Source organism: Corvus moneduloides, chromosome 5, assembly GCF_009650955.1.
Source record: "Corvus moneduloides isolate bCorMon1 chromosome 5, bCorMon1.pri, whole genome shotgun sequence".
NCBI classification, from domain to species: domain Eukaryota; kingdom Metazoa; phylum Chordata; class Aves; order Passeriformes; family Corvidae; genus Corvus; species Corvus moneduloides.
This window is the reverse complement of record NC_045480.1, coordinates 27,026,536-27,051,105: the sequence shown is the minus strand read 5'-3', so window position 1 is coordinate 27,051,105 and position 24,570 is coordinate 27,026,536. Positions and strand designations below refer to the sequence as shown.

General features: G+C 36.8%; 1 protein-coding gene across 3 annotated transcripts in view; it reads left to right on the top strand.

Moving 5' to 3' along the window:
- USP46 (ubiquitin specific peptidase 46) overlaps positions 1–24,570 on the top strand; it is a 68,080-nt gene that overhangs the window by 28,638 nt on the left and 14,872 nt on the right. The window contains exons 6-10 of one of the 3 annotated variants that reach the window (XR_004240027.1): positions 3,564–3,647; positions 3,943–4,140; positions 4,794–4,872; positions 19,277–19,383; positions 23,551–23,752. Coding sequence is in view for 2 of the 3 variants with exons in the window: in XM_032108004.1 (XP_031963895.1) it covers positions 3,564–3,647; positions 3,943–4,140; positions 4,794–4,872; positions 5,819–5,920 (463 nt within the window). In the remaining variant the exon portion in view is untranslated. Of the gene's footprint in view, positions 1–3,563; positions 3,648–3,942; positions 4,141–4,793; positions 4,873–5,818; positions 12,888–19,276; positions 19,384–23,550; positions 23,753–24,570 lie in introns of those variants that run through there. The other 2 variants (XM_032108004.1, XM_032108005.1) reach the window with 2 other exon arrangements.

Here is a 24,570-nt window from a genome sequence, read left to right as displayed (position 1 = left end):
TGTTCCAGAAGATTTTTTAGCAGTAGTATCTTGATTGTCTATCCCAGTCCTTCCTGTTCTTACTACTAATAAGTTTTTTCCTGCTGTGTAATGTGAATCTTTGGTGTTTCAGACCAAGCCTATTTCTACTTGCCCTGGGTACTCTGGACATAAACCAGGGGTTGCCCCCATTCCCCTGAGCAGTAGCATTTTACGTACAGGAAGAATGTAATCACTTTTTAAAAATTTAAACAGCCTAAGGTCATTGAACCTCTCCTCCAGCTCTCTTCTCTGGATCTCTACACATGTTCATTACTCTTCAGCCTCTTCTCCAACTGAACCTCTCTCTTGAACTCAATCTTGAAGTGCCACTGTCTAGAACGAGGCATAATATTCCAGCAGGGATCTATACAGTCCTGAGAAGAATGGATGCCCTAAGTTTATTTGTTCATTCCAGTGTAGTATCTGCCTTTACTCCAACAGTATGACATGCATTTTGAAGTTCACCCATTTCTCCTTTTGGAAATAAAATAAAGCAAAATCCCAATTTTTCTTTTTGTGGAGTGGGAGGTACAGGCCACTATTTACAGATTGAACAGGAGGAGAGTCATCACCTCTCATCTATTCTGATTGTGTTTTACATTAGCAGCATTTCTACCTCTGCTTAGAAAACATATATTCAGTTAGAATATGGATTTCCTCTCATTGCTGTCTGGTATTATGCATTATTACGCAAAATATAAGTTCTTTTGTGGCTTCTTTCAATAGGAACATCCAAGTTATTACTCTTTTTGGAATCTTTACTGTTTCCCTTTTTTTAACAACTGCTTTGCTGTGTCTTAATAGCTTTAAGTGCTGCTGCATGTAAAAGGTAAAATACAGAAAAGCTGTGCAAGATAACATTTGAGTATAATGAATCTCTTTTCCACTACAGATGAATGTTCTTTTATTTCTGTAGTTTTTCAAAATGTCCTTGTGTGCTCAAGATGTCCAAAGAATAGAAAGAATACAAGCCTCTGGCATAGTCTAAATCCACAGGGTAGACAGTTGGGCCTGAAACAATAAAAGTCCAATAACAAATATAATACATATCCATTGTTTTTATTTCCACTAGGAGTTGCAAATTTTACCAGTTTGATCCTGACTTGTGTGCATTTATGTTACACTAGGAATTCTCTCATATCTTAAAACACAAAATTAATGTTATTTATGCATATGAACAATAGAAAACATCTTTCACACACTGCAGCAGAGAGGCTGTAGAAGCACAAGGTCAATGACAAGTTAGTACATCTTGAGCAGTTGTATTTAAAAATTTCTTTGCCTTGCTAAAATAACCTATAAGCAGAATGCAGATTGGACTTTTAATGGAATAGGAGAGAGTTAGACACATCTTGAAACTAGTTTTGCCTGTCTAGAGAAGAGTTCTGCAAGGCTGTGGCTCTGGCCCATGCAGACTTTGTGAACTCCAGTCAATGATCTGTTGTTTTTAACTGTTCAACATCTGTTAAAGTGCCATGCTGGAAATTCTCGATTGCTGAAAGAGTTACTGACTTTGCAATTATTTCAATGTCTAACCATTCTTTCAGTGAAATATTTTTTTCTAATACTACTACTAATAGATACCATAACGCTACTAATAAATAAATAAATGCTACTACTACTTCTACTAAGTAATACTAATAATAGATATTAATAGCATCAGGATAACTAGTACATTTTAAAAGGAATTCAGAACCTCTTTGAGTTTAATTAACTTTCATGGGAGACTTGGCATAGAACAAATCAATATCTATCAAATTTCTGCCATCTGCACATGTTTCTTCATGTTAGAAAAATATTATTTCCGTTGCTTCACTTTGAGGTGGAAAGAAAACTAATAAATGCCCCAAATTTGTTTGCTTATTTTAAAATTGAGACTTTAGGCTTTGAAAATGAACATCAAACTCTTTCTCTAACAGCAGACCTAAAACTTTCACAGGCACATTCTACTGAGTCTTCCCTGCACATATAACTCATCTCTGATGTTTTCTAAAGTGTCAGCTCTTCACTTACAATTCCCTGAAAGGTTACCATGTTTTTCAGAGGAATTGGCTAAATTTAGTTAATTTTGTGTTTAAATTCAAATGTGAAATCAGATATTTGAGATCAGTGTTTACCACTGAAGCAAATCCTTCCCAGTGATAATGCCTTATTTTTCTTTTAGATAAAAATATTATACTTGTGATCAAAGTTTAGCTGTAACTAATCTTTCAAAAGATGTTTTTTCCTAAATTTCAGCACTTTCTCGTTAGTGTTAAGACCATATAAAGAAAATAAATCAGTAAAAGTATTCTGAGTTATTAAAAATATTATGCAGTCATATGAAGTGCTTCATCATGCTCTGTCAACCTTAAACTTTTATGAAGTTATGTAATTAACTCCTAATATCTATGCTGTAACAAACTATATCCCATCTACCCCTGTAGTGATGATGTCAGGAAGAAATAATCATCCAGAGTCCTCCCTTTGCCCTGTAAGACAATTCTGGTGCTGCCTACTGCGAGAGCAGGCTGAAGTTGCAGGCAGTATTGCTTCAGCCTCCATTAATGTGAACTGCAGTGGTAGAATGGAATTTTGTTGGGTCTGAATGGGTCTGAATTTGCCTGAAGTTCAGAAGCCTGTCAGGTACAAGGTAGGGGCAATCAATAAGACAGTTCTGGAATTCTGATATATCTATTTAAGGCCCAAAGTCACAAGAAAACCCATGTGTTTAAAATGGAAGATAGGTGCTTATATCTGCATTTAGAGTTCTCAAAACACCTGCTCAGCTGCAATGTAACACAAGAGGTGACAAAAATAATTAGGTTTGTTTTTTTTTTTTTACAATTAAATGTTTTTAGGTACCTAAAATTCCGCTCCAAAGTATATCAGCCCTGTGGCTTCCAACAAATCTTTTGTGTGAACTGAAAGATGCTATCAAACCAGCCTTCCTTTGCCTTCATCACTTCAAAAGCTCAATCCAGAAATATCTCCGAGTGTATTTACTTGATCAGGATTTACAAAATTTTCTATACCAGCTGTCTCTTTCCTTTTTTAGAAAATGAAAAGGTATAATCTAAAAACATCTGGATGACTGCTCTAAAGGTTGGAAGATGCAGGAAACTCAATTTATTTCTTCTGTGTAAGACAATTCAAACCTATCTTACAGAAGAACTCCATAAAATGTGAAATATTTGGGGATGACAGAAGTGCACGTGAAGTTGTTTAATTCTGCAAATAATTTTAAAAGAAACTGAATGGATTGAGTGACTATACCCACGTCTGGGCAGCCCCTTTATGTGTGAGAGACCAGATATAGGTCCCCTTTTGACATACCTGACCCTCCATTTGTATCATATAGAGGGCCTCAGCTCCTAATACAACTTGTCATAGCAGCCAGATACCCTAAGTCCATTTGCAAACTCTAGTACAGTTGCATCAGATGCTTTAGAAAACTGGAATGGGTGAAGATTTGATCCTGTGTGTCTCTTGGGTTCCAGTTCATCAGCTCAAGTGGGGCAAATGTATATCCTTAAAGAACTGATGACTGTATTTATTTACAGAGACTTCAGTAACACAGAGACACTATGTAGTGAACAGAAATACTACTGTGAAACTTGCTGCAGTAAACAAGAGGCACAAAAGAGGTAAGCAAAGAGCAGACTGTTTCACCATGTCCCTTCTGGGCTCTGACAAACTTCCTCCTTGATATTTATTTTGTTTAGATACCTAGAAGCCTTACATCCCAAATGCATTCTCTGTGTGGACCAGAGAACCTACAGACAGATTTAAAGGCATGTGTCTTAGTCTTGAAGCTACTGCTAGTTGACTACTGTTACTTACAAAGTGCTTTTGTAATGTGGACGTTAGCTTATTAAGGGAAGAGAGAATGGCTTTGAACTGGTCAGGTGTTAATCATATGCATTCATAATGGTTTCACAGGATGAGAGTAAAAAAACTGCCAATGATTCTTGCCTTACACCTCAAGAGATTCAAGTATATGGAGCAATTGCACAGGTATACTAAGCTGTCTTACCGTGTAGTATTTCCTCTGGAGTTACGTCTCTTCAACACATCTGGCGATGCCGTCAACTTAGATCGAATGTACGACTTGGTAGCTGTTGTTGTTCACTGTGGAAGGTAATGTACTTTCATGTGTATCACGAGCTGTTGCCAGATACTCCAAGGGTAGGGGCGGGCATCCCTGACCAAATGTGGGGAGAGTGGGAGGCAGGGCTTAAACCCTGCTGCTGCACTGACTTGCATGTGTCTTGGGCCAACCTCCCTAATAGTAAATCTGTACTTGTTTAAGAAATAATGTCTCAGGTCTCCAAAAGTCAAAAGTTTAGTTTAAATTGATGAAACTATCTTCTTCCTCATGAGACCACTTAAAAAAGTTGGGAGCCAGGACTCTGTGAGGGCCAGAGGCTGTCAGCATGTAGGCCCCACAACAGATCACCTTAGTCAATTTTCCCCCCTATATTTAATCCATAAAGTTTTAAAAATATTTTTTGCCTACCATGAGCAACTTGTTAAGTGTTCTATAGGTTAATTTGCAAATGGTCCTGGCACAGGTGAAAACACCACCTTTAGCTTTCAGCTGATGAGCCTTGCAACAAGTTAATGAAAAGGTGAAACAACTAAATGTCTAGCGTACCACCACAGCTGGGTTTACTATGTTTTTCATAAGATTTAATTATAATTATGAATTCATAAAGAAATGTGACTTATCAAAATGGACTCAGTAGCATTTTCTAATATTTTGTGGTTTGGGTTTTTGTTTTGCTCTCTAGTGGACCGAATCGGGGGCATTACATTACTATTGTGAAAAGTCATGGATTTTGGCTCTTGTTTGATGATGACATTGTAGAGGTCAGTATGCTGAAGGTCATGAGCACAACTTTTGTGTTTATGTTTGCTTCTCTACTTGGGGTTAAGATTCTGATCAGGAACTGGGCAGAGATGGGTAGAACTGCAAAGCCACAGTTCGGTTATAATGTAATATTTAGCTCAACTCTGTTAGGAAGAAAGATTGTAAACAAAATTATTAATCCTGTAGTTTGTGCTCTGTTAATGTCAGAGGGTTTTTTTTATTTCATAGCAACTTCAAATATTTTTAATACCAGACTTTAAGTGTTTAATTTTGAATGTTTTCTATATCTAATAAAATCAATTTAATTCATTAAAACCTTATCACTTGGCAAAATTGAACTAGGTAAATCTAGCATTGCTATGGAGTTTTCAATTTTGAAAACTAGGGAAGTTACAAGAAAGTCTGAATTGTGCTGTTGATCTGGGATTGCCTGAATGCAGATTAGAGTAGAATCTGTCCCACAGCTATTACAGATTCTGTCTAAGGATTCTGAAATGCATTCTTATGCAAACCCTTTATGTCATTGGCAAAACTGAGGTCTTGAGTCTGATTTCCGAAGAGGTAAGGAAAGTAAGCACTGAGATGCTGGATGGGGCATGTCTTGAAGAAGGTTTCTGGAAATTTGAGAAAGATGGGATCACATGGTCACATTTATGTGTTTTAACAGTGTTCATTACTGCATTCCAAGGAGTCTCTTTGTTATTGGAAAAAGCCTAATTCAGTTAGGTTCAGTGACAGAAACATGCCTATGACTTTCATGAGTGAGATCAGCAAGGTTCAGCCCCTAAATATTACCCTTTCACTGCTTAAACTGCAAACAGAATTTGCTAATTGCTACCTCTAAACAAATAATTGAATTTGTCATTTCTGTTCATACAGTCATTTAATCTGTGTTTGGTATTTGTTTTATCTAACAGCATATTAAAAAAAATATTTATTTTGCAGAAAATAGATGCTCAAGCTATTGAAGAATTCTATGGTCTGACCTCTGATATATCAAAAAATTCAGAGTCTGGCTATATTTTATTCTATCAGTCAAGAGAGTGACTTGGCAAACTGTGATAATTGCGCACAATGATGCTGCACGTAAAAGAAGGTGATGGCTCCCCTGAACTGACTTTTACACAGACCACAGCTCGGAAGGTTGAACAACGATACACTCTGTCTCCTATTCAATGGTCTATGTGATGTTGACTATAACCGTCCATTTTTGACATTCAGAACTTTGTTTTAGAGAGGGGGGTTTGTTTGTAGTTTTTAAGTCTGATTGAAGAGCTAATTGAAGTCAGATTTTAGTGGAATTTATATGGACTAACATTTACAGACCATAAGGTTTGGATGTCAACTGTTAAACCCAATCCAGCTAGAGTAGTATTTTATATGAAAGTGTTCATTACATTTAGGGCAAAATTATTTAAAACTTTCTAAATGGTTTTGGAGTGTGTTGATTTACAAAGCATTCCTTTAAATACATCCTGACATATACTTACCCCTTTTAAGTGTAAGGAAAAAAATCAATTCAGTGATGATTCGAGTTGTGGTTGTATAGGGGATCTTTTTACTTGTTACTCTGCTGCAGAAAAGATATTCTTCCAAAATAATTTCAATTTTGGTTGTTAAAAACTTTCAGTGTATAACCACAGACCTAAAATTCACATAGAGGGATTTAAATTACACTGGAACTAAGTAGTTCTGTATGTTCAGTCACTTCATCATGAGGTAATACAGATGAGGTGAGATTTCAGAATTTACAGAGCACTGGAATAAAGAGAGTAAGATGACACATATGATACAGAGATAAATTACGTTTATAAAGATTGATCTTACCTTTTTGTTAAAATGATATCATAGATTGTTTACTTTGATTGAGTTTGCAAAGATTGCAACACTGCTCACATGCAACATATCCATCAGGACTGAAATTATCCAGTCATTTAAATAACTGTTGTTTGTACATAAAAAACACAGCTTGGTCCTGCAATTTTCTAAGTATCTGTAGTTCCCATTTTCTTTTCTCAAGACAGAGTCCATTTCTTAGAAATATAATACATAGCAACCACTAATTTACATGCTATCATGTATACATCATCCTTAACATTTTGGTCATATTTGACAGAGTTTTGTCACCACAGAAACAGAAAGGGATCTGGAGTGCTTGATTTCAAAACTAGTACAGAAGTCTTAGTTTGTGATTTTCCTGGGTGAATTTGGCTGGCACTTGTCATGCACTGGCTAATAAAATTTCCAAATTCACCGGAATACCCGAATTTGGCGAAGAATAAATGTAGAAGAAGGTATCAATAGGGTATGAGAAGGGATTGATAGTGGCTTGATAGTCAGTGGTAATGCTGGGTAACTACCTTGTTCAGTGTGACACTTTCATTCCATTATACAGTTCTTGAACTTCAGTAGCCAAAGTCCTATTCCAATGACATCAGCAGCAAAAACACTCTTCTTGTCTTCATGGGGGCTGACAGTTGGTTCTAGTAAGGAAATTTTCTCATCTCACAAAATTTATTTCTACCTGTTATATTTTATTCGCTCATTATGTATTTATTAGACAATGTTGGTTTTGGTCCTTTCCTTTAAGAAGCCTGCCTGACACTTTATGGCCAACACTCCATTTCAAGAAATGGCTTTTGAAGTGCAGCTACATCTCATATTTTAGTCTTCTGTAGGAAAGAGAATAATGTTTTCATTGTATTCTACTGTGAATGTGAAATATCTTTTGTGAAATAATGGTGAAAATGAAGTAGCTTCTACTGTAACATCGTCTGAAGTTCAGTTGGATTTACCAATGGCCATTTTGTAAACTAAGGCAATGTAGCACTTTACACTGAATGAGAAACCGAAGTGGGGTTTTCAGCTAAGATTATTTGTGATTTATCATGTTATTATACTGATGCAAGAAAACAGACATAGAATGTAACCTTGGAGGACTTACTGAAGTGAATGATAGCAGTGGTCTACAGAGATCACTCACATGAATGAAGGCTGGTATGCAGGCTCAAGAGAAGCATAATTAGGATGCAGCTCTTGTTCTTTTATAGATATTAGAATGAAATGTTTTGTCTCTAATACAGAAGATAGACATCTTACTGGAGACTTCAACTCCCACTGAGACCCAGGATCTTTTCCACTGAAAAGCTAAACCTGCAAATCCTTCTTTAATTGATTTATTTATAAGCATTCAGAATTTCTGTATAAAAATACAATAATTACTGGCCTTTTTAAATGGGTAAGGTTTCCTCACTGTGAATGAAATCACTTTGTAGATCAGCATTAACCAGCGCTGGTCCAAAAGTCTGTATTTCGCTGTTTACTGGTGAACGTTCTTATGGTATTCTGTGGTTTTTAAAAGATTCAACAAAACAGATATTCTTAAGGTATCATTTGAATCTTCAGGACTCATGTTTATATGAAAAGTAATTTCTCATAAAAATAATTTTTAAATCAGTTCAGTTTTAGGAAACATTTTCCCTATTTCAATTGACTTACATGAAAATTGGTTTTTAAAATGTTAATAGTATGAATTAATATTTAAATGCTAACGAACAGGATAATAATCTCTGGTTTTCTCCACTGCAAGACAGCCTTAGATTGTAAAACATACAGATCATTGCAGTAAGTTATTGAGAGTAAAATTACTAGAATAAGCCGTTTCATAAAGTATGAAAAAGCATTTTTAATTCATGCTGGCCCGTGAAAAGATCACAGCACTAGTATCATACAAGTCCAACATCAGTAGTCTGACATCAGCTCTGAAAAATTATGGAATACATACTTTATACTAACACTAGCTAAACCAGGGAGCATTTTTTTTTAATTAAAAAAATTGTGGTCACAATTCTATAAATTGGATCTAGCCTCCAGTGTGCTGAATGTCTTGACTTCAGTCCAAAAGCTGTCAGTCACAGCTGTATGAATAGTGCCAGTCTAGGCAGAGGAACTCTTCTTTGTCAAATTAAGCACATTCACACAAGTTTTGCAGGATTGGGATCCCCACAGGAGCAATCATATGGTATAAAGTATTTTAGTTGATTAAATAAAGCATAATCCCTTTTCTCTTACACTTATGCATAGATTTGCATGGATATGCATAGTCCCCTATGAAAGAATGGAAAAATACCTAAGATAATAAAAGCTTTTCAGCTACCATCTAGAAAACAAAATACTAGCACAGGTGTCTAATAATATTCTGTACTTCCCTAAAATGACTGTATTTTATGGTGTCGGGTTCTATGTATATTAGGTCTAACAACAATTGAAGTTTTCCAATTGTTTCCCACACTGTTGCTGAGATGCATTGTCCATTTATAAATCCTATTACTAAGTTCTCTACTTAGAAAAATGAACATTTTTGTCTTGTGCTGTGTTTTCACAGCACTGCAGTGCTGATGAATCAGATATCTTAGAGGATGAGCTCAGAACTCAAATTTTATGTTTCCCAGAATAGGCTGCTGGGATTTTATGGAATTTGTAATTAGGGGACACAGCAGAGGGAGGCAGAATAGCAGAGTAATGGAAAAGCCATACCAATGAAACAGAACACCTTTTTGAAATCAAGTCCCAAAATTACTCCTGTCAATTCTACTTTAACAATTTAGTTACCTCAGAGTACCTGATAATGTATGAAAAGTCTTGTTTCTTTAGCTGTCGGAGTAAAGAAAATTAAGCAGTAGGAATTTCCTTCATATCAGGTTTAATAAAGATATTAAAGACCTAACAAAATTAAACTGAAATTCACCTTACATGATGGGTCCTAAAGTGATACCACAACCTGTCTTTTGTCTTCAGACATTACATTTCTGTCACTCATCTGTTCCAGCATCATGTAGTTGGTACCTGAGCTGACAGCTTGCAGCTGCCAGGGATTTGATGCCTCTCAGCAGCAGACATTTCTTGTTTTATCTCTTTTTTGCTGCATGTGGCTGATAGTTGTGAGCAGTGTCTTACAGCTGAATGAATACTAGAAATTTTAACAAGTTTTGTCTGTGTACCTGTTCCTTGCTAGTGTCTTTTAGAAGGGTTTGTTTTAATTTATTTTTCTTTTGTTGGTCTGTTACTGTACTTGTATAATAACTTATGTGGTAATATTGTTTTGCTTTAATTTTTATATACTTTTTTTTTTAATGTAATCAACCCAAGCACTTTAAGCAACGTCAATCTTGTGAAATTCCGATCAGCTTAACATTTTACCTTTGTCTGACTGCTTTTGCAGCTGTTTGCTTGTGATCCAAAATCTCTAGTTACAACTCAATTTCCATTTTTAGTCTTGTAGTCCTAGTTGGCTTGTAAATTTGGAAAGCCCAAGCATTTTCATACATATTTGTTCATATCTAAAATGGAAGCAGCATTTACTTTGTGTCTGCTACACACATCGGTACCTGATGAACTGCGCTCTCAGTGCACATTTCACAGTCTCTTTTTTACTCTCTGCCTGCTAACCCATCTGAGGATGACTGTAATACTTCAATCTCTGACACAGTTATCAATAACTAAAATTTAGAAAAGTTCCAGTTCTTACAGGAGAATTCTCTTTTACCAAACACAGAGTCAACTGTCAATCAGCCAATACTACAGGTATTGCTCTCTTTGCCATTTTATCAGTGCTCTGCTCAGTCTCAAGTGTGAATAATCTGAAGAACCACATTTATTCTTGGCCACTGTGTGCATGCTGGCAAGGAGAGCAAATCTTTGCATCTTTTTTCTCTGCACTTGGGCCAATATAAAGCAAAGAGATAATGAAGGAAGATAAGTGCTGGTGTAAAATTATGGTTTTTAGAGGACAGCGTCTGTGGTGTCCATATCAGAAAGTCACTGGGTTTCTGTGTTGTTAATGCAAGGGTTATTCCTAGTGCTTTAGATATTGTATTTTCTTTGATCAATGAAAAGACCAGGACTTTTTCCTGTTGCATCTGTTCTGATACTGAGGTGTTTCTTCTCAATTCAACATGGTTCTTACTATGTAAATAGCCCTTGGCAAGCCTCGCCTCGATAGACACCCATTTAATTTCTTTCCAGTTAATAGGCATTACTTCAAAGAGATTGCTTGAGCCTGTCTACAAGATTTATTCAGATAACACACTTCTTTTGCATACAGGGTCAAATAACACCTATTGGGAGGTATGTGCCCACCTGATGGGACCATCTTGCTAAACCCACACCATTTTACATACTAATGATTCTTTACCCTCTAGGAGGTTTGCTTGCTGGCTTTGCCTGACTGATTTATTATGAAACTGCAAATAATTCCCTTTATTCATGGTCTCAAAGTTGCTATAATTCTTTAATAAATTCTGTTTCACTTGGTTATCAAGACTGGGACTGTTGTACTATGTAAAATAAATTAACTTCTGTGTACCATTCACAGCAGTCAATTTAACAAACAGCCTAATGCTTCTGGTGAAGGCTGTTGCAGGTGGCAACTTCACTGTATGTAAGAATATGAAAGAGTAAGTAACTTTTCTGCAATAGCACAGTGGGTCTGTGGGAGAAGCTGGACTGACATGCAGCTTCCTAACCTCCATCCTCTAGATAATCCTGACCCTTCTTGTAGGGTTCCAAAGTGGCGAGAGTAAACCCTTTGTGAAGACATCTTGCAGTTCACCAAAACGTGTTGCTTGCTGCAGTAGATAATTAATGAGTATTTGCAACCCCTCTGTCCCTGCTCCTCAAAATCTTATTAATAGGTATACATTCCTTGAAGAGGCTGAGCTTAAACCTCAGCTTTGTATTTGCAATGGTGTTCATGTTTGAAATGTCCCATGCCAGACTCTGTCCACATGCTAAATTGTTTCCTAGTCCTCTCTCAACTCTCATTCTAACAGCAGGAGCAACATCAGGGCAACCATGTTATAGGTTCCACTGCTTTTCCTGGAGACAATTTTCTAGTCTCAGTGGCTTTCATTGGAAAACACCTAACGCAAACTCCATAACTTATCACGATGCTTTAGGAGTAAAGCCACCACATCCTGTATGACTATAGGGTAGGAGGAAGAAGAAAGAGAAGAGGATGAAATATGGAGAGGATTGGTTTTTTTCAGAGGCTCTGAATATGTGTATCTGTTTGTAAATATATAGTCCCTCTCTACTTTGTCAAAATGATGCAATCATAATAAAACTACTTTAAATTTTGTGCTAGTTTTTTAAATGGAATAAGAGGTAGTAAAATTATGAGGTACACAATTGGGGACATATAAAAATTCTGGATTTCTAGTACAGCGCACAATACTCAGTGTATGTGTACAGATGAATATCTGCTCTTTTTAATCATCATGTACATGTAATTGAACCCTGCACCACCTGCAGAACTGTAAGATAAAAATCATGTTGGTTATTAAGGTTGTAACATAAGAAGACAGTATTTTCTCCTGTTAACATGTTTATATTTTACATAAAATAAACTCCCTAGCTGATCTCGCTTCCATTCAATTTGCTTTGACTTCAGCTGGAGCCATACTAAGGCTGAGCATTGATGCTGGTTGTTACACAACATGCTTCTGAATGTCAGAAACCTATGTTCTTACAGATGACAAGACTGCTGATGCTTGCTTTTTATTTCATTTAATGTGATCATCACTTTTTAAGTGACTTCAGAGAATATTTCACCATGTGGGATGACTGCCTCTGAAGAGTCTTAGGAGAACAAGTTTTGCAAGTAGTTTGTGAGTTGTCTTGGTGGAATATACATACAATTGCATGGCTGAGCTGTACCCAGTTAAAGCACACCACTGACCTTGTCAATGTTTCTGAGCTTCAATGTTTCAGCTAAAACTGAAGACAATAAAAATCAGTCAGAACTGAACTACCTTTTACATCAGGGAACAATGAGCCCTTTTATCCTGGGATTTTACCTGTGACTAAAGGAGTGGGAAAGGATTTTGCTAATGAGGTCTAAAATTTTGTCAGAGAGTTGAAAGGTTCCTCATTGCTGATTTTCCTAATGTTGTTCATTAACAAACACAATTTACATTCTCAAAAGTGTGGCAAATAAAAGGCTGGAGTTTCTTGCTCCTGTCTAAATGTATTCTTTTTATTCCTTCAGAATCATTTAGGGAACCAAAATCAAACAAAGCTGTCAAACTGCATATTATATTTATAGCTAACACACTCTATGATTTATGGCACATCAGACTATCAAAGGACTAGGTTGAAAAACACTTCATGTCTTACAGTACATATTTCCTCTCAAATTAAAAATATTTGAAGTACCTTCAAACTTATTCCTGGGTTCTTAGGACATAAGCATTTAACTGCAGGATGGAGACAGAAATTTAAAACATGGGAGATGACTGAAATAAATAATCACCAATCCATTCTTTTAAAATATCTTGAACAAATAGAATTTATGGCGTACAAATAAAGAAACCAAGGAGAAGTTTCCAGCCGCAGGATTCACAATCACTACGTGGGCTCTGCTAGAATTTCTCTCACTTCAGAAATGCACTTTCCCAGAAGCTGAATGATGTTTACCTATGTCTCTGTTCTTTATTCTTTTTTATGAATTAGATTTGTTGTTTTACATTAGACTGGGTTATGTTCTGTGCACCAGATAACCATAGAAATGCTAAAAATATAATTTAATCTCAATTGAAAAGTCAGATATGGTAGGAGAAAATTATAAAGTTACTCATTTAAATGTTCTCATGACTTCAAACACTATTTATTAGACATGACTAAATACATGACATGGAAAATCACATTTCTGGAGATTTTAATTTCTTTGAATGCTTGTGTGCAACTTAAAAATCCAGTAAAAATTCTTAAAGAAGAAAAATAGGACAATCATTTTTAATACATATATATATATATATATATATACATATATATATATGTGGCAACAGAACATTTTAATTATCTGCTCTGAAAAAATCTTCCTCTTATTAATTTTTTCAAATGGATCAATCCATTGCCTTGTTAGATTTCACTCACCCTCACTGCACAATGCAGAGTTGAACCAGTCACAAACATTTCACCTGGTGCTAATAGTGAAATTAACATGACTACAGAAACAGCAGAGAAGTCAACACCCTGGAGTTTGCAGGTTGTCCCGGGCTGCATGGAGAGACCTACCAGGGTCAAATAAAAGTCAAGAGGTGGAGGCTGTTAAACACTTTCCCAAATCCCTGCGAGGGTAAAATAGAGGGGTGAGTGCTGAATGAAATTTGGAATAAGACAGACTGAAACATCCTTTGGATTTCATTTGACACACATATGAGAAAAAATATTCAAGTCAGGTACAGAACAGAAGCAAAAATGTTGAAACAAGATACAGATGTCACCCAATATTGCAAACTAGCCATCACAAATGCTTAGAGAGCAAATTTTACCATCAATCACTTCACTATAGCTAAGAGTAAAGAAGCTCCAGGTGGGTTTGCAGCTTTACAGTGGGATTGGTAATAACAGCATCTGGAATAAAGTTTCTTACAGCATCCTCATAAAAATTCTGGTGTGCAGAGCTGTGTTTTTCTGTGCAGATGTAAGACATGGTAATGTGTGGAACACAGAACACTGGAGAAGAACTACAGGTGTTATTATCTCTGCTCTTTGAAAACAAGCTTCAGGAGCACAAATAAAATCTTAAATTTTATTTATTCATTAGTCATGTAATTCTCCCTGTCATTTATGAAGTATTTTTCATTCTCAGGGTAGTTTACCTGATAAATAACTTTCCGACTCTTAATTTGGTGAAAATGGTAGAAATTGGGTAATGCGTACCAAAATCCTTATATATTTTAGATAACTTCAACTTGAGCTGAATCTGGCCACCTCCCAGCTAGAACAGTTGAACTGGTAGGAACATTTTCACCAGCTCCTCAGCAGCTACCTTGATGACCCATTCCCTCCTGGATGCAGTTCAAAGTGCAGATCTTGTAGCACATTGTTCCAGTATAACCTGATCCCTTGATGTCTCTGGAACCGTTCATCTTGCCTGGAATGCGCTGGGACAGCCGAGGTTGCTCAGAAAGTTTGTCATTACAGCACTTCACTTTCCAAGGAATGGATTAGTTTTCTTTTGTCCCTTAGTAATTGTTAATTATTACACACTAGCAGAAAATATTAGGTAAAGCAAGGATGATGTAATTGATTTATGGTTTATTTCTCTTTCTTCATTCTGGATGCACATTTTCAGATGAACAAAAGTATTCTGAGGTGAGGTCACAGACTTTTAATTCTGCAAGATGAGTATTTCAGGCAGAGGCCAGTGTTGACTAAGACAGCATCAGAATATGACTTTGAGGACAACATAAAGCCCAATATATAAGCAGAATTCTTCCCCCTAACCTTTACAACTGTGATATTTTTAAATGCTCAAGCACAGGTTGCTAATTCTACTGTTGACATTTATGGGTTATTTCTGGGCATACTGCATCACTATCCTGTCATGATGTTTCAACCAACATTGAATCAACCAAACTTTTGTATTAACATGCTTCAGAGTATTATTCAATACTTACATTAAATTGTGTTTTTACCATGACTTAAAGAACACAGTGCTTGATATCTAAAAGCTTTATTTTATGGTAATGTTACACATTCATACTTATTTATTGTTCCCAAATGCAGTTGCAGAGGATGAGGAAAGGCAATCAGTCTATCCTAAAATAAGTGGTACTGCAGAGCACAGACTGTGCCCAGCCAGTGTTTGGTGTGGTAACGGCTGTGAAGAAATGCTCACTGTTTAGTGCCTCTGTTTAGTTGTCATGACACTTGTAAAAGAAATGTACCTGGACAACGTGTTTCTTTAATATAGTCAATCTCTCCTTCTCACTCTTGTGCAGCCAGGCCCCACCCCAGATAAAACAAACCACTTCCTTCACCATGCTCTATATAATTGAACTTTATTTATCAAAATCCCAGTAATATGAAAATGAGTCATATTTCCCATGTGAAACTTTTTTTTTCCATGAAACTCTGCTAAATTTGAATTAATTATACCATTTCTTAATGAAAAAAAAACCTAGATGCAGGTCCTCCTCCAGTGGCAGTCCTCTAGTGACATTCCATACCCTTTATGTGTTGGGGTGTTGGGGTTTTTTCCTATTAGCCATTACGTATGGGCTTCTTTATTTTTCCTATTACTCCTGTGATTTTGGACAGTATCATCTACTATTCCAGCTCTTGAATGGAAGAGTATTTAGCTTCTCTTTCTCCAAGGGATTGCAATATCAGTCCACCAACTTCAGTGAATTTTGCAGCCATTTATTAGCCAATATTATTGGACACATTCATAGGACTCATCCTTTGGGAAAGGATGTTCAGGAAAGCAGGAAGGGCTGAAGACTGGATAGGCAAGTCTGTGCTTTCTATTCTCATCCCTGTCAAGAACTCATTGTATTGCACGGGACAAATAATGCAATCTCTCTCTTCCTCTATTTCTCAACTAGAAAATGAGTAAGCCAATATTTGTATATATCAGACAACTATGGAGCTTAGATCAGAGCAGTAGAGGCTGCAACCTGAATTACTCTTACATGTACAATAATTAGGTTATTATATTATTGTTTTTTACTTTTCAGGCAGTCGTCAGTTAATAATTGCAGCACTCCTTTCAGGGAGGGAGATTTGCAGGCATCAAGAGTAGTTAACTACTATTTGACAGAATATCTTTACAAAGACAACAAACAACTGTCCAGAGGCAGCAGGAACTAATGCTGTGATACAAATGTGCCTGAAGTTTGTCCTAAAAGGTCATTACTATTGAATTTTATTTCCAAGCAACATACCTCCTCATAACCTCAACCAAAGTAAGTGGAAAAAAATCAGGTCCAGAGTGATCTAACAAGGGAGCTGTTGCTTTCACTGACTCACCATGACTATATCTAGCGATTTCAAAGGAAAGGGGGAAAACTCTATTGCAGACAGGTTATGAAATAAATGACCCTTTAAAGATCACTTCCTTAGAAAGAAATTAAAGTTTACAAGGGAAAGAAACTTTCTAATCAAGCTTACTCAGTTTATGGTTGCTTTTTATACAGATAGGAATTAAGCTAATGGGTTATGCACTGTCTACTGCCTCATTCTTCATGTATTTGCTTAGCTAATTTCCCCCTAAAAATATTTTGTCATCCATAATAATTTTCCATGTATGCCTTAGATAATAAGATGTTATCATATTATTTACAGAATTACTTGTTACTACTTTTCTTGGGCCCTTGGCATGATTATGTGAATACATGAATATCAACAAAACTGACCTAAAAAGCATAAGATAATATCAAAAAAACAACCAACCAACCAAAAAAGCCAACAAACAAAAACAAGCAAAAAAGAAGCAGCCCTTCAATGGCTTTATATAGTCAAATAGCAAAAAGGTAAGGATTTTTCTGGAAACATTTTTTTCCAGAACTCTGTCCTTAAATTATTTCATTCTTGGGTTTTGTACTCTTCATTTTAATCTTATTTTTCATACCTGCAAAGCAGAGAAGTCAGCTAAGTCATGGCAACATTCTGGGAAGGAAGCGGTTAATATCCATGAAGAGGAGTAAGAAATGCTGTGTTCCCTTTATAAAGGGCAATTCCTCACCCACATGGGCATTTGCAGCTCATATGGATCAGGTTTCCAAATAACCCACGTTTTGAGTCTGGAACAAACAATAAGCAATATGCAGAATTGAACCATCCTCAGCTGTCGCTGTGACGGACTGGTGGCTTAAAAAGCTGCTGTTCGTTTCCGATGTCCATTTTTATCAGGCCCTTTCAACTGGTACCTGAACAAAGAAAAGGCAAAAGTTTATAAGATCTTTCCTAGAGGAAAAGTTTCATTTAGCTGAATATTAATTTTATATTGCTGTCCAGCTATAGCAGAATAATTTGCTTTTGCTTGCTCCCCACACTCTGCACACACCCAGCCAGGAAGGGACTCTACAAAACCTTCTCAACTTCTTTGAACAAGTAAGCAAAGCTATGTCACTGGGTGGCTTTTCTGCTTAACTAAGAGACACTTCACACAACAAAAAAGTGAAGTCAAGGACTTTGCACCACAAGGTCACTGTCCCTTGATTTCAGCCATATTATCTATGTGAAAGGAAAATGTTTTGTTCTTCTTAGTCCTTTCATTTGGGGACATTTACCAAGTGTTGCCTTTACTCTTTGGTTTCTACTTAACGTTCTCCAACAACCTCAGCATTCCCAAACTTTGGGAAATCCAAAGATCTGCCAAATCCAGACCTAAAACCATTTCCAAGTTTTATTAGTTTGATGTAAAAAAATAAGTAATCCTTGTTTTTAGAAGCAGCACACCCAACTAACCTCACTGTTAGGACTGTTCTGGGTTTTGCGAGCCATGTGTTTCAAATCCGTTTATGTGGGGTGAAGGCTGGACAGCTTGTGCCCACTTTCCTGCTGGGTGATACAGCGGATTAGATAAGTAATATAAGTGTGTAACACAGGAACTTGCAAGTGGCAAGGATTTTTTCAAAACAGTTAAAACATCACCCCCTTTTACTTGCTTCTCGGTCAATACACAATTTCACACACAAAGGACATCGTGCACTCAGGTTGGAAATCTGTTTGAGAGAGTGTTGGGAGAAGAGATGAATGACTGCCTCAGGCATGAGCTTCAGGGCATGGGCATCCTTATGCTCCATGGTGTCCTGCAGTGCTAATGAGAACACCAAATATCATCCCACTGTTACTTTTTAAAACACATTATTCTTAATACCATGTGTTCCCACCCAATTGTTTTGCAACAGAAACTTCTCTTCCCATTGCTGTTTCCTCTGGACTGTAACATAGATATTAATTAAAATAAAGAAGTTGCAGTAGGAGAAAACGATGACTTTATTTCTCAAATAAAATTTATTTCCTTAACTGCAGATGAATTCTGACACTGAAATCATTCACACTGGAACTGTATTTTCCTCCTTCTGTGAAAATGCTTTACTTTTTCCCAAATCCTACCTGCCATCCTTCCATAACAGGAACTTAATTTAAAGCCTAACAAAGCAACTTCCCTGTATCTCAAAAAAACCCCAACTGCTGATGGACAAAATGGACCCAGGCACTGGTGAACATGGTCTGATGAAAGATAAGCTCAAAACAAAGAGCCTCATCTAAATAACCCCCAACTGGCATGAATTATCATCATTACATTCATGCAATATTTGATACACATGAACAGATGGGAAAGAAATCCTGCCTTTTGCATGCTACAACTCAATGTGCTTTGGAGCATTCACTAAAGCCAATGTGAGCAGTTTTTATTGTGTTGTGTTGGAAAGCTGTTTAGGACAGCCAGTAACCAGGTGTCTGTTAATTGAAAGTACATAATAATGCTCTCAACTAGGTGCATGTTGCTGCACTTGCAAATATAGCGTGGAGATCTTGGACCTTGGCAGCCAGTGATGAATTTCCTGCTGTTATAAGCTCTCTGACAGTTTTGCCTGTGCTTTCTAGGACAATTTCCAAAAAAACTGAGTCAGAAAAAACAAAAAAGAGCCGTGTTTCTGGAGAAGATACCAGCTTGAGGAGAGTGGTTCATCATGGAACAGCAGGGTTTGGAGGTCAGTAGGTTTTTTTCCTCTCTTTTAGTACCTGGCTGTAAACTGAGGACTTGTATAAGAGCAACCTGTAAACAAGGAGCTTGAATGAAAATAACTTCTAGGTTGTTTGATCAGGAGTTTGTTTGGCAGAGGGCTCCTTCTGGTGTTGGGAGCAAAGAGAATTTAGAAAAGGTATGTGGTATACCTTAAAAAAATACCCAAAAATATTCTCATGCTACATTTCTTTTGATTCTTTGCTGCCTGGTCAGTATGCATTTTCTCTCTGTGGAAGTAGATTTCCAGTCTCCGATATCAGAGAAAACAGAAGTTAAATTGAAAATTATTATTTAATATTTTTTATTCTTTAATTATTTTATTATTCTTTTCACATAAATCACTTGCATTTAAGCTGCCTAAAATCTCTCCTACAAAGATTTGCTATGGCAACACATGAAGAAGCAAAATTTTTGGTTTACTGTGTACCTAAGTTATAAACCTATGTTTTATAGATGCTGACATAATATGTAGTCATTCTTTACTTAATTAACTCTATTTTTTTCCCTTCAAAAAGGCTGCTATACCTTTTAGAACAGGAGAGGGAGCAAGTCTGTAAAGCCCTTTACAGGTGTTCATCCAGGTAAAGTCCTTGACTGGAGTAGCACAACACAACAGTGACATGCAGGCAACAAAGCCCAGAGCTCGTAATTCCTACATCTCCCCGGCCTTCTCAGGGTCCCCTTGGCACCCATCCACACCCACACCATTCGTCCTTTTTCCCATGCCCACTGTACCCTGAGATATTTACCCAGACTGGTTGTTTCACCAAACACTAAACTATCTGCTCTTGTTACAGTAAAGAGCAGGAAGTCACTTGGTTCTAAGAAGGGCTGGAGTTCCACTAATTAACACCACTAACATCACCAAAGTGACTCCTGGGAAGCACAGCAGTGGGAAGACAAATATCATGGTACTAAGTATAAATGATTTTACAAGCAAAAATGAGACTATCCCTTCTATAATTCTTTCAACTTTTGGCTATTTTTTTATTAACTTAGAATAATGTAATATACTTCAACTATTTTGTGGGTATTCAAAATATTCTGTTCCAATTTTTGGCTTGAAAATAGGCAAAGAGTATATAACTTCCACTTATATGGTTTGCTTCTGCTTCTTTTGAAATCTAAATCCTTTGAATGCAATAGATTTTGAATTAGGGCTGCTTTAATAAAGCTGAGGATTTGGACCTGGTCGGTGCTGGAGATGGGAAAATGGAAGAGATGCTCATTTGGTCCTACACATCAGTTTATTTCAATGAAAATAACTCTAAATTTAAAGTACTAGCCACAAGTTGCTTTACTCAAACACTATGTTTCAATATAGCTGTTTATCTAAATCTGAGAATGATTGATTAATAAGCATTTATAGTTTAAAAAAATCAAGGTATTCAGATTCTATATTTCTTTTCTAACCATAGAGATCATGAGGATTTTAACAGCAGTTTAAAGTTAATAAAAATATTTCTTGCTCCTCGTGTCCCCTCCATAAGCTCAAATTCAGTCTGTGCTCAATGCTGCTCTTCATGAATTAAATTGCTTATAATTCCTCATTCATTCAAGTGAGAACTTTATAATCTAATGGAAGCCATTAAATTAAACAGTCCAGTCCCATTGTACTTTAGCTGGCAGACTCATCATAAAGGAAATATGTCAAATCAAATAGTGAGATGAAATAATCAGACAGCTATAAGATTGCATGTAGATTGCACTGTTTGAAGCCTATTTAAAAAGGTGGGACAATTTATGTCCCTTATATTCCATTATACACTTCTAAATTCAGAAATGTCTGACACTGAATACACTCACAAATTCCTACTTGAAAACTGATACGGAAAATTTCCATCAAGGCATTTCATCAGTGCTATCTAGTTCTTAGAGTAAGGAAGAAGGCACTTAAAAACCTGTGATTTTTCCCCAGTATTAACATGTGTTGAGTCCAGCTTTTTTAGTCTTGTGTCTTTTGCTCTGGGGCTTCTCAGCAGCTCGCTGACTCTGGCATGTATCTCCAAGAGCAGAGTCGTCTGTGGCAAAAAGACGTGTAGGAATCTAAGGAGCCAAGTTCTCTGCTGAAATAGGCGGTTCAGGTCTACTGAGAGCTGTGAAAACTTACTGATTCTGACCACATGGAAACACCCTTCATCCTTAATTGTTACTGTGTTTTCTCAACCACATTGTTCTGATTTCGTATGTGTAGACTTGGGGGCACGGGGGAGCTGCTATATGAAACTCTTAGCCCTAGAATTTTTGATACGTAATAGCATGGTAAAGTCATCTATCTCCTTCCTATATAGTTTGCTATAAAAATGGATTATATAATTGCCAAGAAGAGATAGCTCCAAGTATCTAAACTATACTTTTGCAACCAAGCCTGCAGCTGTAGCTCTGTGGTTTCCCCACAAGAACTCATACAAAGTGAAATAACATTCTGTCTTACCCATCTTCATGATTAGATAAAGCCAAGAGTATCTGTGCTGTGTACCTAGCGCAGGTAGGTTTTTTTCCTATTTGTAACAGAGCATGAAATTGGCTTCCAAAATGCACTTGGGGTAGAGTTACAGCTTCTCTTCACTGAAGCATGCTTGAAACTCCCACATCAGCAGGCTTTCTACATAGGCACTTCTGATTCATATGGCAGTACAGTCGAGTTGCAATTGGCATATGCACTTATAAAGGGAAAACTATGACCACATCCATCTAGAAATAAGCCCTGACTTTTTAAAACATTACACTGAATCATTAGGGGACTCTATGCTATTTTTCTCACTCTTCATATGCCAGGGGAAAAAAACACCTGACTGGCTCATCACTCAGAATAAAATGATCCATAAGGATGTGGCCTTTGGTTTGAAAAGTGTGGGCAAAATGCTGACACAAGTGGAAAGGAAACAATTGCCTCAGTGGGAAGCACGTGGGTGCCATGCAGAGTGCTTTTGTGACCCACACAGTGGCTGCAGCCTTCATCAGACCAAGCAACTATTCTTCCACCCTTGGAAACAGGACAAAAAGTTAGATGGCAAAAAAGTCATACAGCTCCCCACTCCAAGAAAATTCAGTCATAAAGGTCTAAGTGTTTAGCAGTAAGAAAATCAGGGCTGCAAATAATTAATTGCCTTTAAAAGAAGTTAAAGATGCAATACTAATATAACTAAAGATATCAGCTGTAATGAATCATTGGACTTCCTGGTTATTTGACTACTTGATTCATTTTATCTTGAAATGTTTTTACAAAGTGCACACTGATCAATTTAACCAGAGTAAGACGTTCACTGAAAGAATGATTGAATTTGTGTCAGTGTGTGAGTAACGTATTTCTGCCAATAATAGTGAAGAATAATATTAAAGAATGCAGAAGAACAAAGTGCTCGTTTCTTAAGACATAAGCCAAGACGTAAGCATTGAGAAATGGTTTGATGTCATACTGGGAGGTAAACATTGCACAGACAATATCAGCGTCAAAAAAGTGCACAATGAAATACAGAGATGATGGTATTTTTGAAACTAAGAAGGAATATGTCTCTGGTAATTTTTCTTGTCTTTTCCTTTTGTCCTTCATGTTACTCAGAAAAAGTTTTCTGTTATTCAAAATCAGAATCAGGCTCCTGCTACAAGAACATTACTTGTTTCTTTCAAATCTTAAACATTAAAAATATTTTTCTGATTTAGGATGCTTTGTACTTGCTGGATAATCAGTGATGATGATTTCAGTCTTGATAATTTTCTCTCTCAAGGGGCAAAGGGTAAAAGTAGACATGGAGATGCCATATCAGGGAACCCAGACTTGCTCCTGGACCCCAGCCTCCTCCATGAGATAATCAAGCAGCACCAGCTGGAATTCCTGGTTTAGACTGAGGGACTTGTGTGATACTGGATTTTTTAAATCTTTTTTTTTATTAACTGAATCATTTGCAAAGGTTTGTGGATATTTATACACCCAGAGATATGGGACAGGAGACTAGAACCATCCAACTACCAGCAAGTTCAACTTCACATTCAAACCAAGCCTGACAGCAAGAAATTCTTGTTCAGAAACATGTGTTTACACAGACTGCTGCTATTAGTTACTGTTCTTACAGGATTAGTCATAATTCAGCAGTAGTAATGGATAACACTGTCATTTTCTATACCTCTGCAGATGTGAGTGGACAGAGCCAACAAGAGCTATGTGACATTGAAAAACTCCTGGAGAAACAAGGTGACCCATGGGCAGTACAGGCAGAACAGAAAAGCTTTTAAGACACGTGAGAGAAAAGGCCAATTGTGAAGAATGCCAACAAAGTGCATCATACAGCATTTTGTAAACCAACACTTCACACATGTAAACCTCTGCATAAATGGTAACTAGCTGATCTTCATAGCACTCTAGCAAGCTTCTATCTTCCTTTGTAGGATATAAACTTGAAACAAGCAGATGGATTGCCCAGTATGATAGATCAGTGGTATAACCAGGACCAGAATGCAACAATTCCCATTTCTCTGTCTAAAACAAAGCAGAGCACACAATTGTTTGGGCTTTCCATCTCTGCCAAACTTGAGCACAAGTTCATCTGAATCCTATCCATGAGGACCACATTGCACCCAGTGGGATTTGTTTCACCCACAAACATGATCACCTGTGGATGTCAGTATGTATTTGTCTTATATAGGACCATAAACTATTTTTTGATTATTTGTTTAATTTATTTTTTTAACATCTATTTGTTTAAAGATCTTTCCGGAGTTCTACCATGGTGACATTTTTGGTCTGGTTTCCCTTCTTGCACAATGACCAGTTCTCTCACGTACAGATATTTTGCAAGTACAAGTCTTTAGCAGTTTCTAGGAGATATTCACTGCAGTATCTCTTAAAAACAGATTTGTTTTATTAAGAACTCAAAGTGTCGCATTTCCATACCACTGCAATTACCAGGTAACAGTGTTTTTACTTTTAAAATACCATTTCCAAGTATATCATCTCACTCTGTGACTTGTAATTCTTCTGGATAAACATGTTTGAGATCTGTGATGGTCTCCCTGGTGATAGTTGCCATAGTGCTTCACAGGATTTTATTTCTGCTCATTCCTCAAAAGCAGGACTGTGGTTCTCTGAGGGAGGCCCAGAGTTGCACTAGTCGAGGATTTTATTGTCTTTGCTATTCTGCCCCCACTAGGGAAT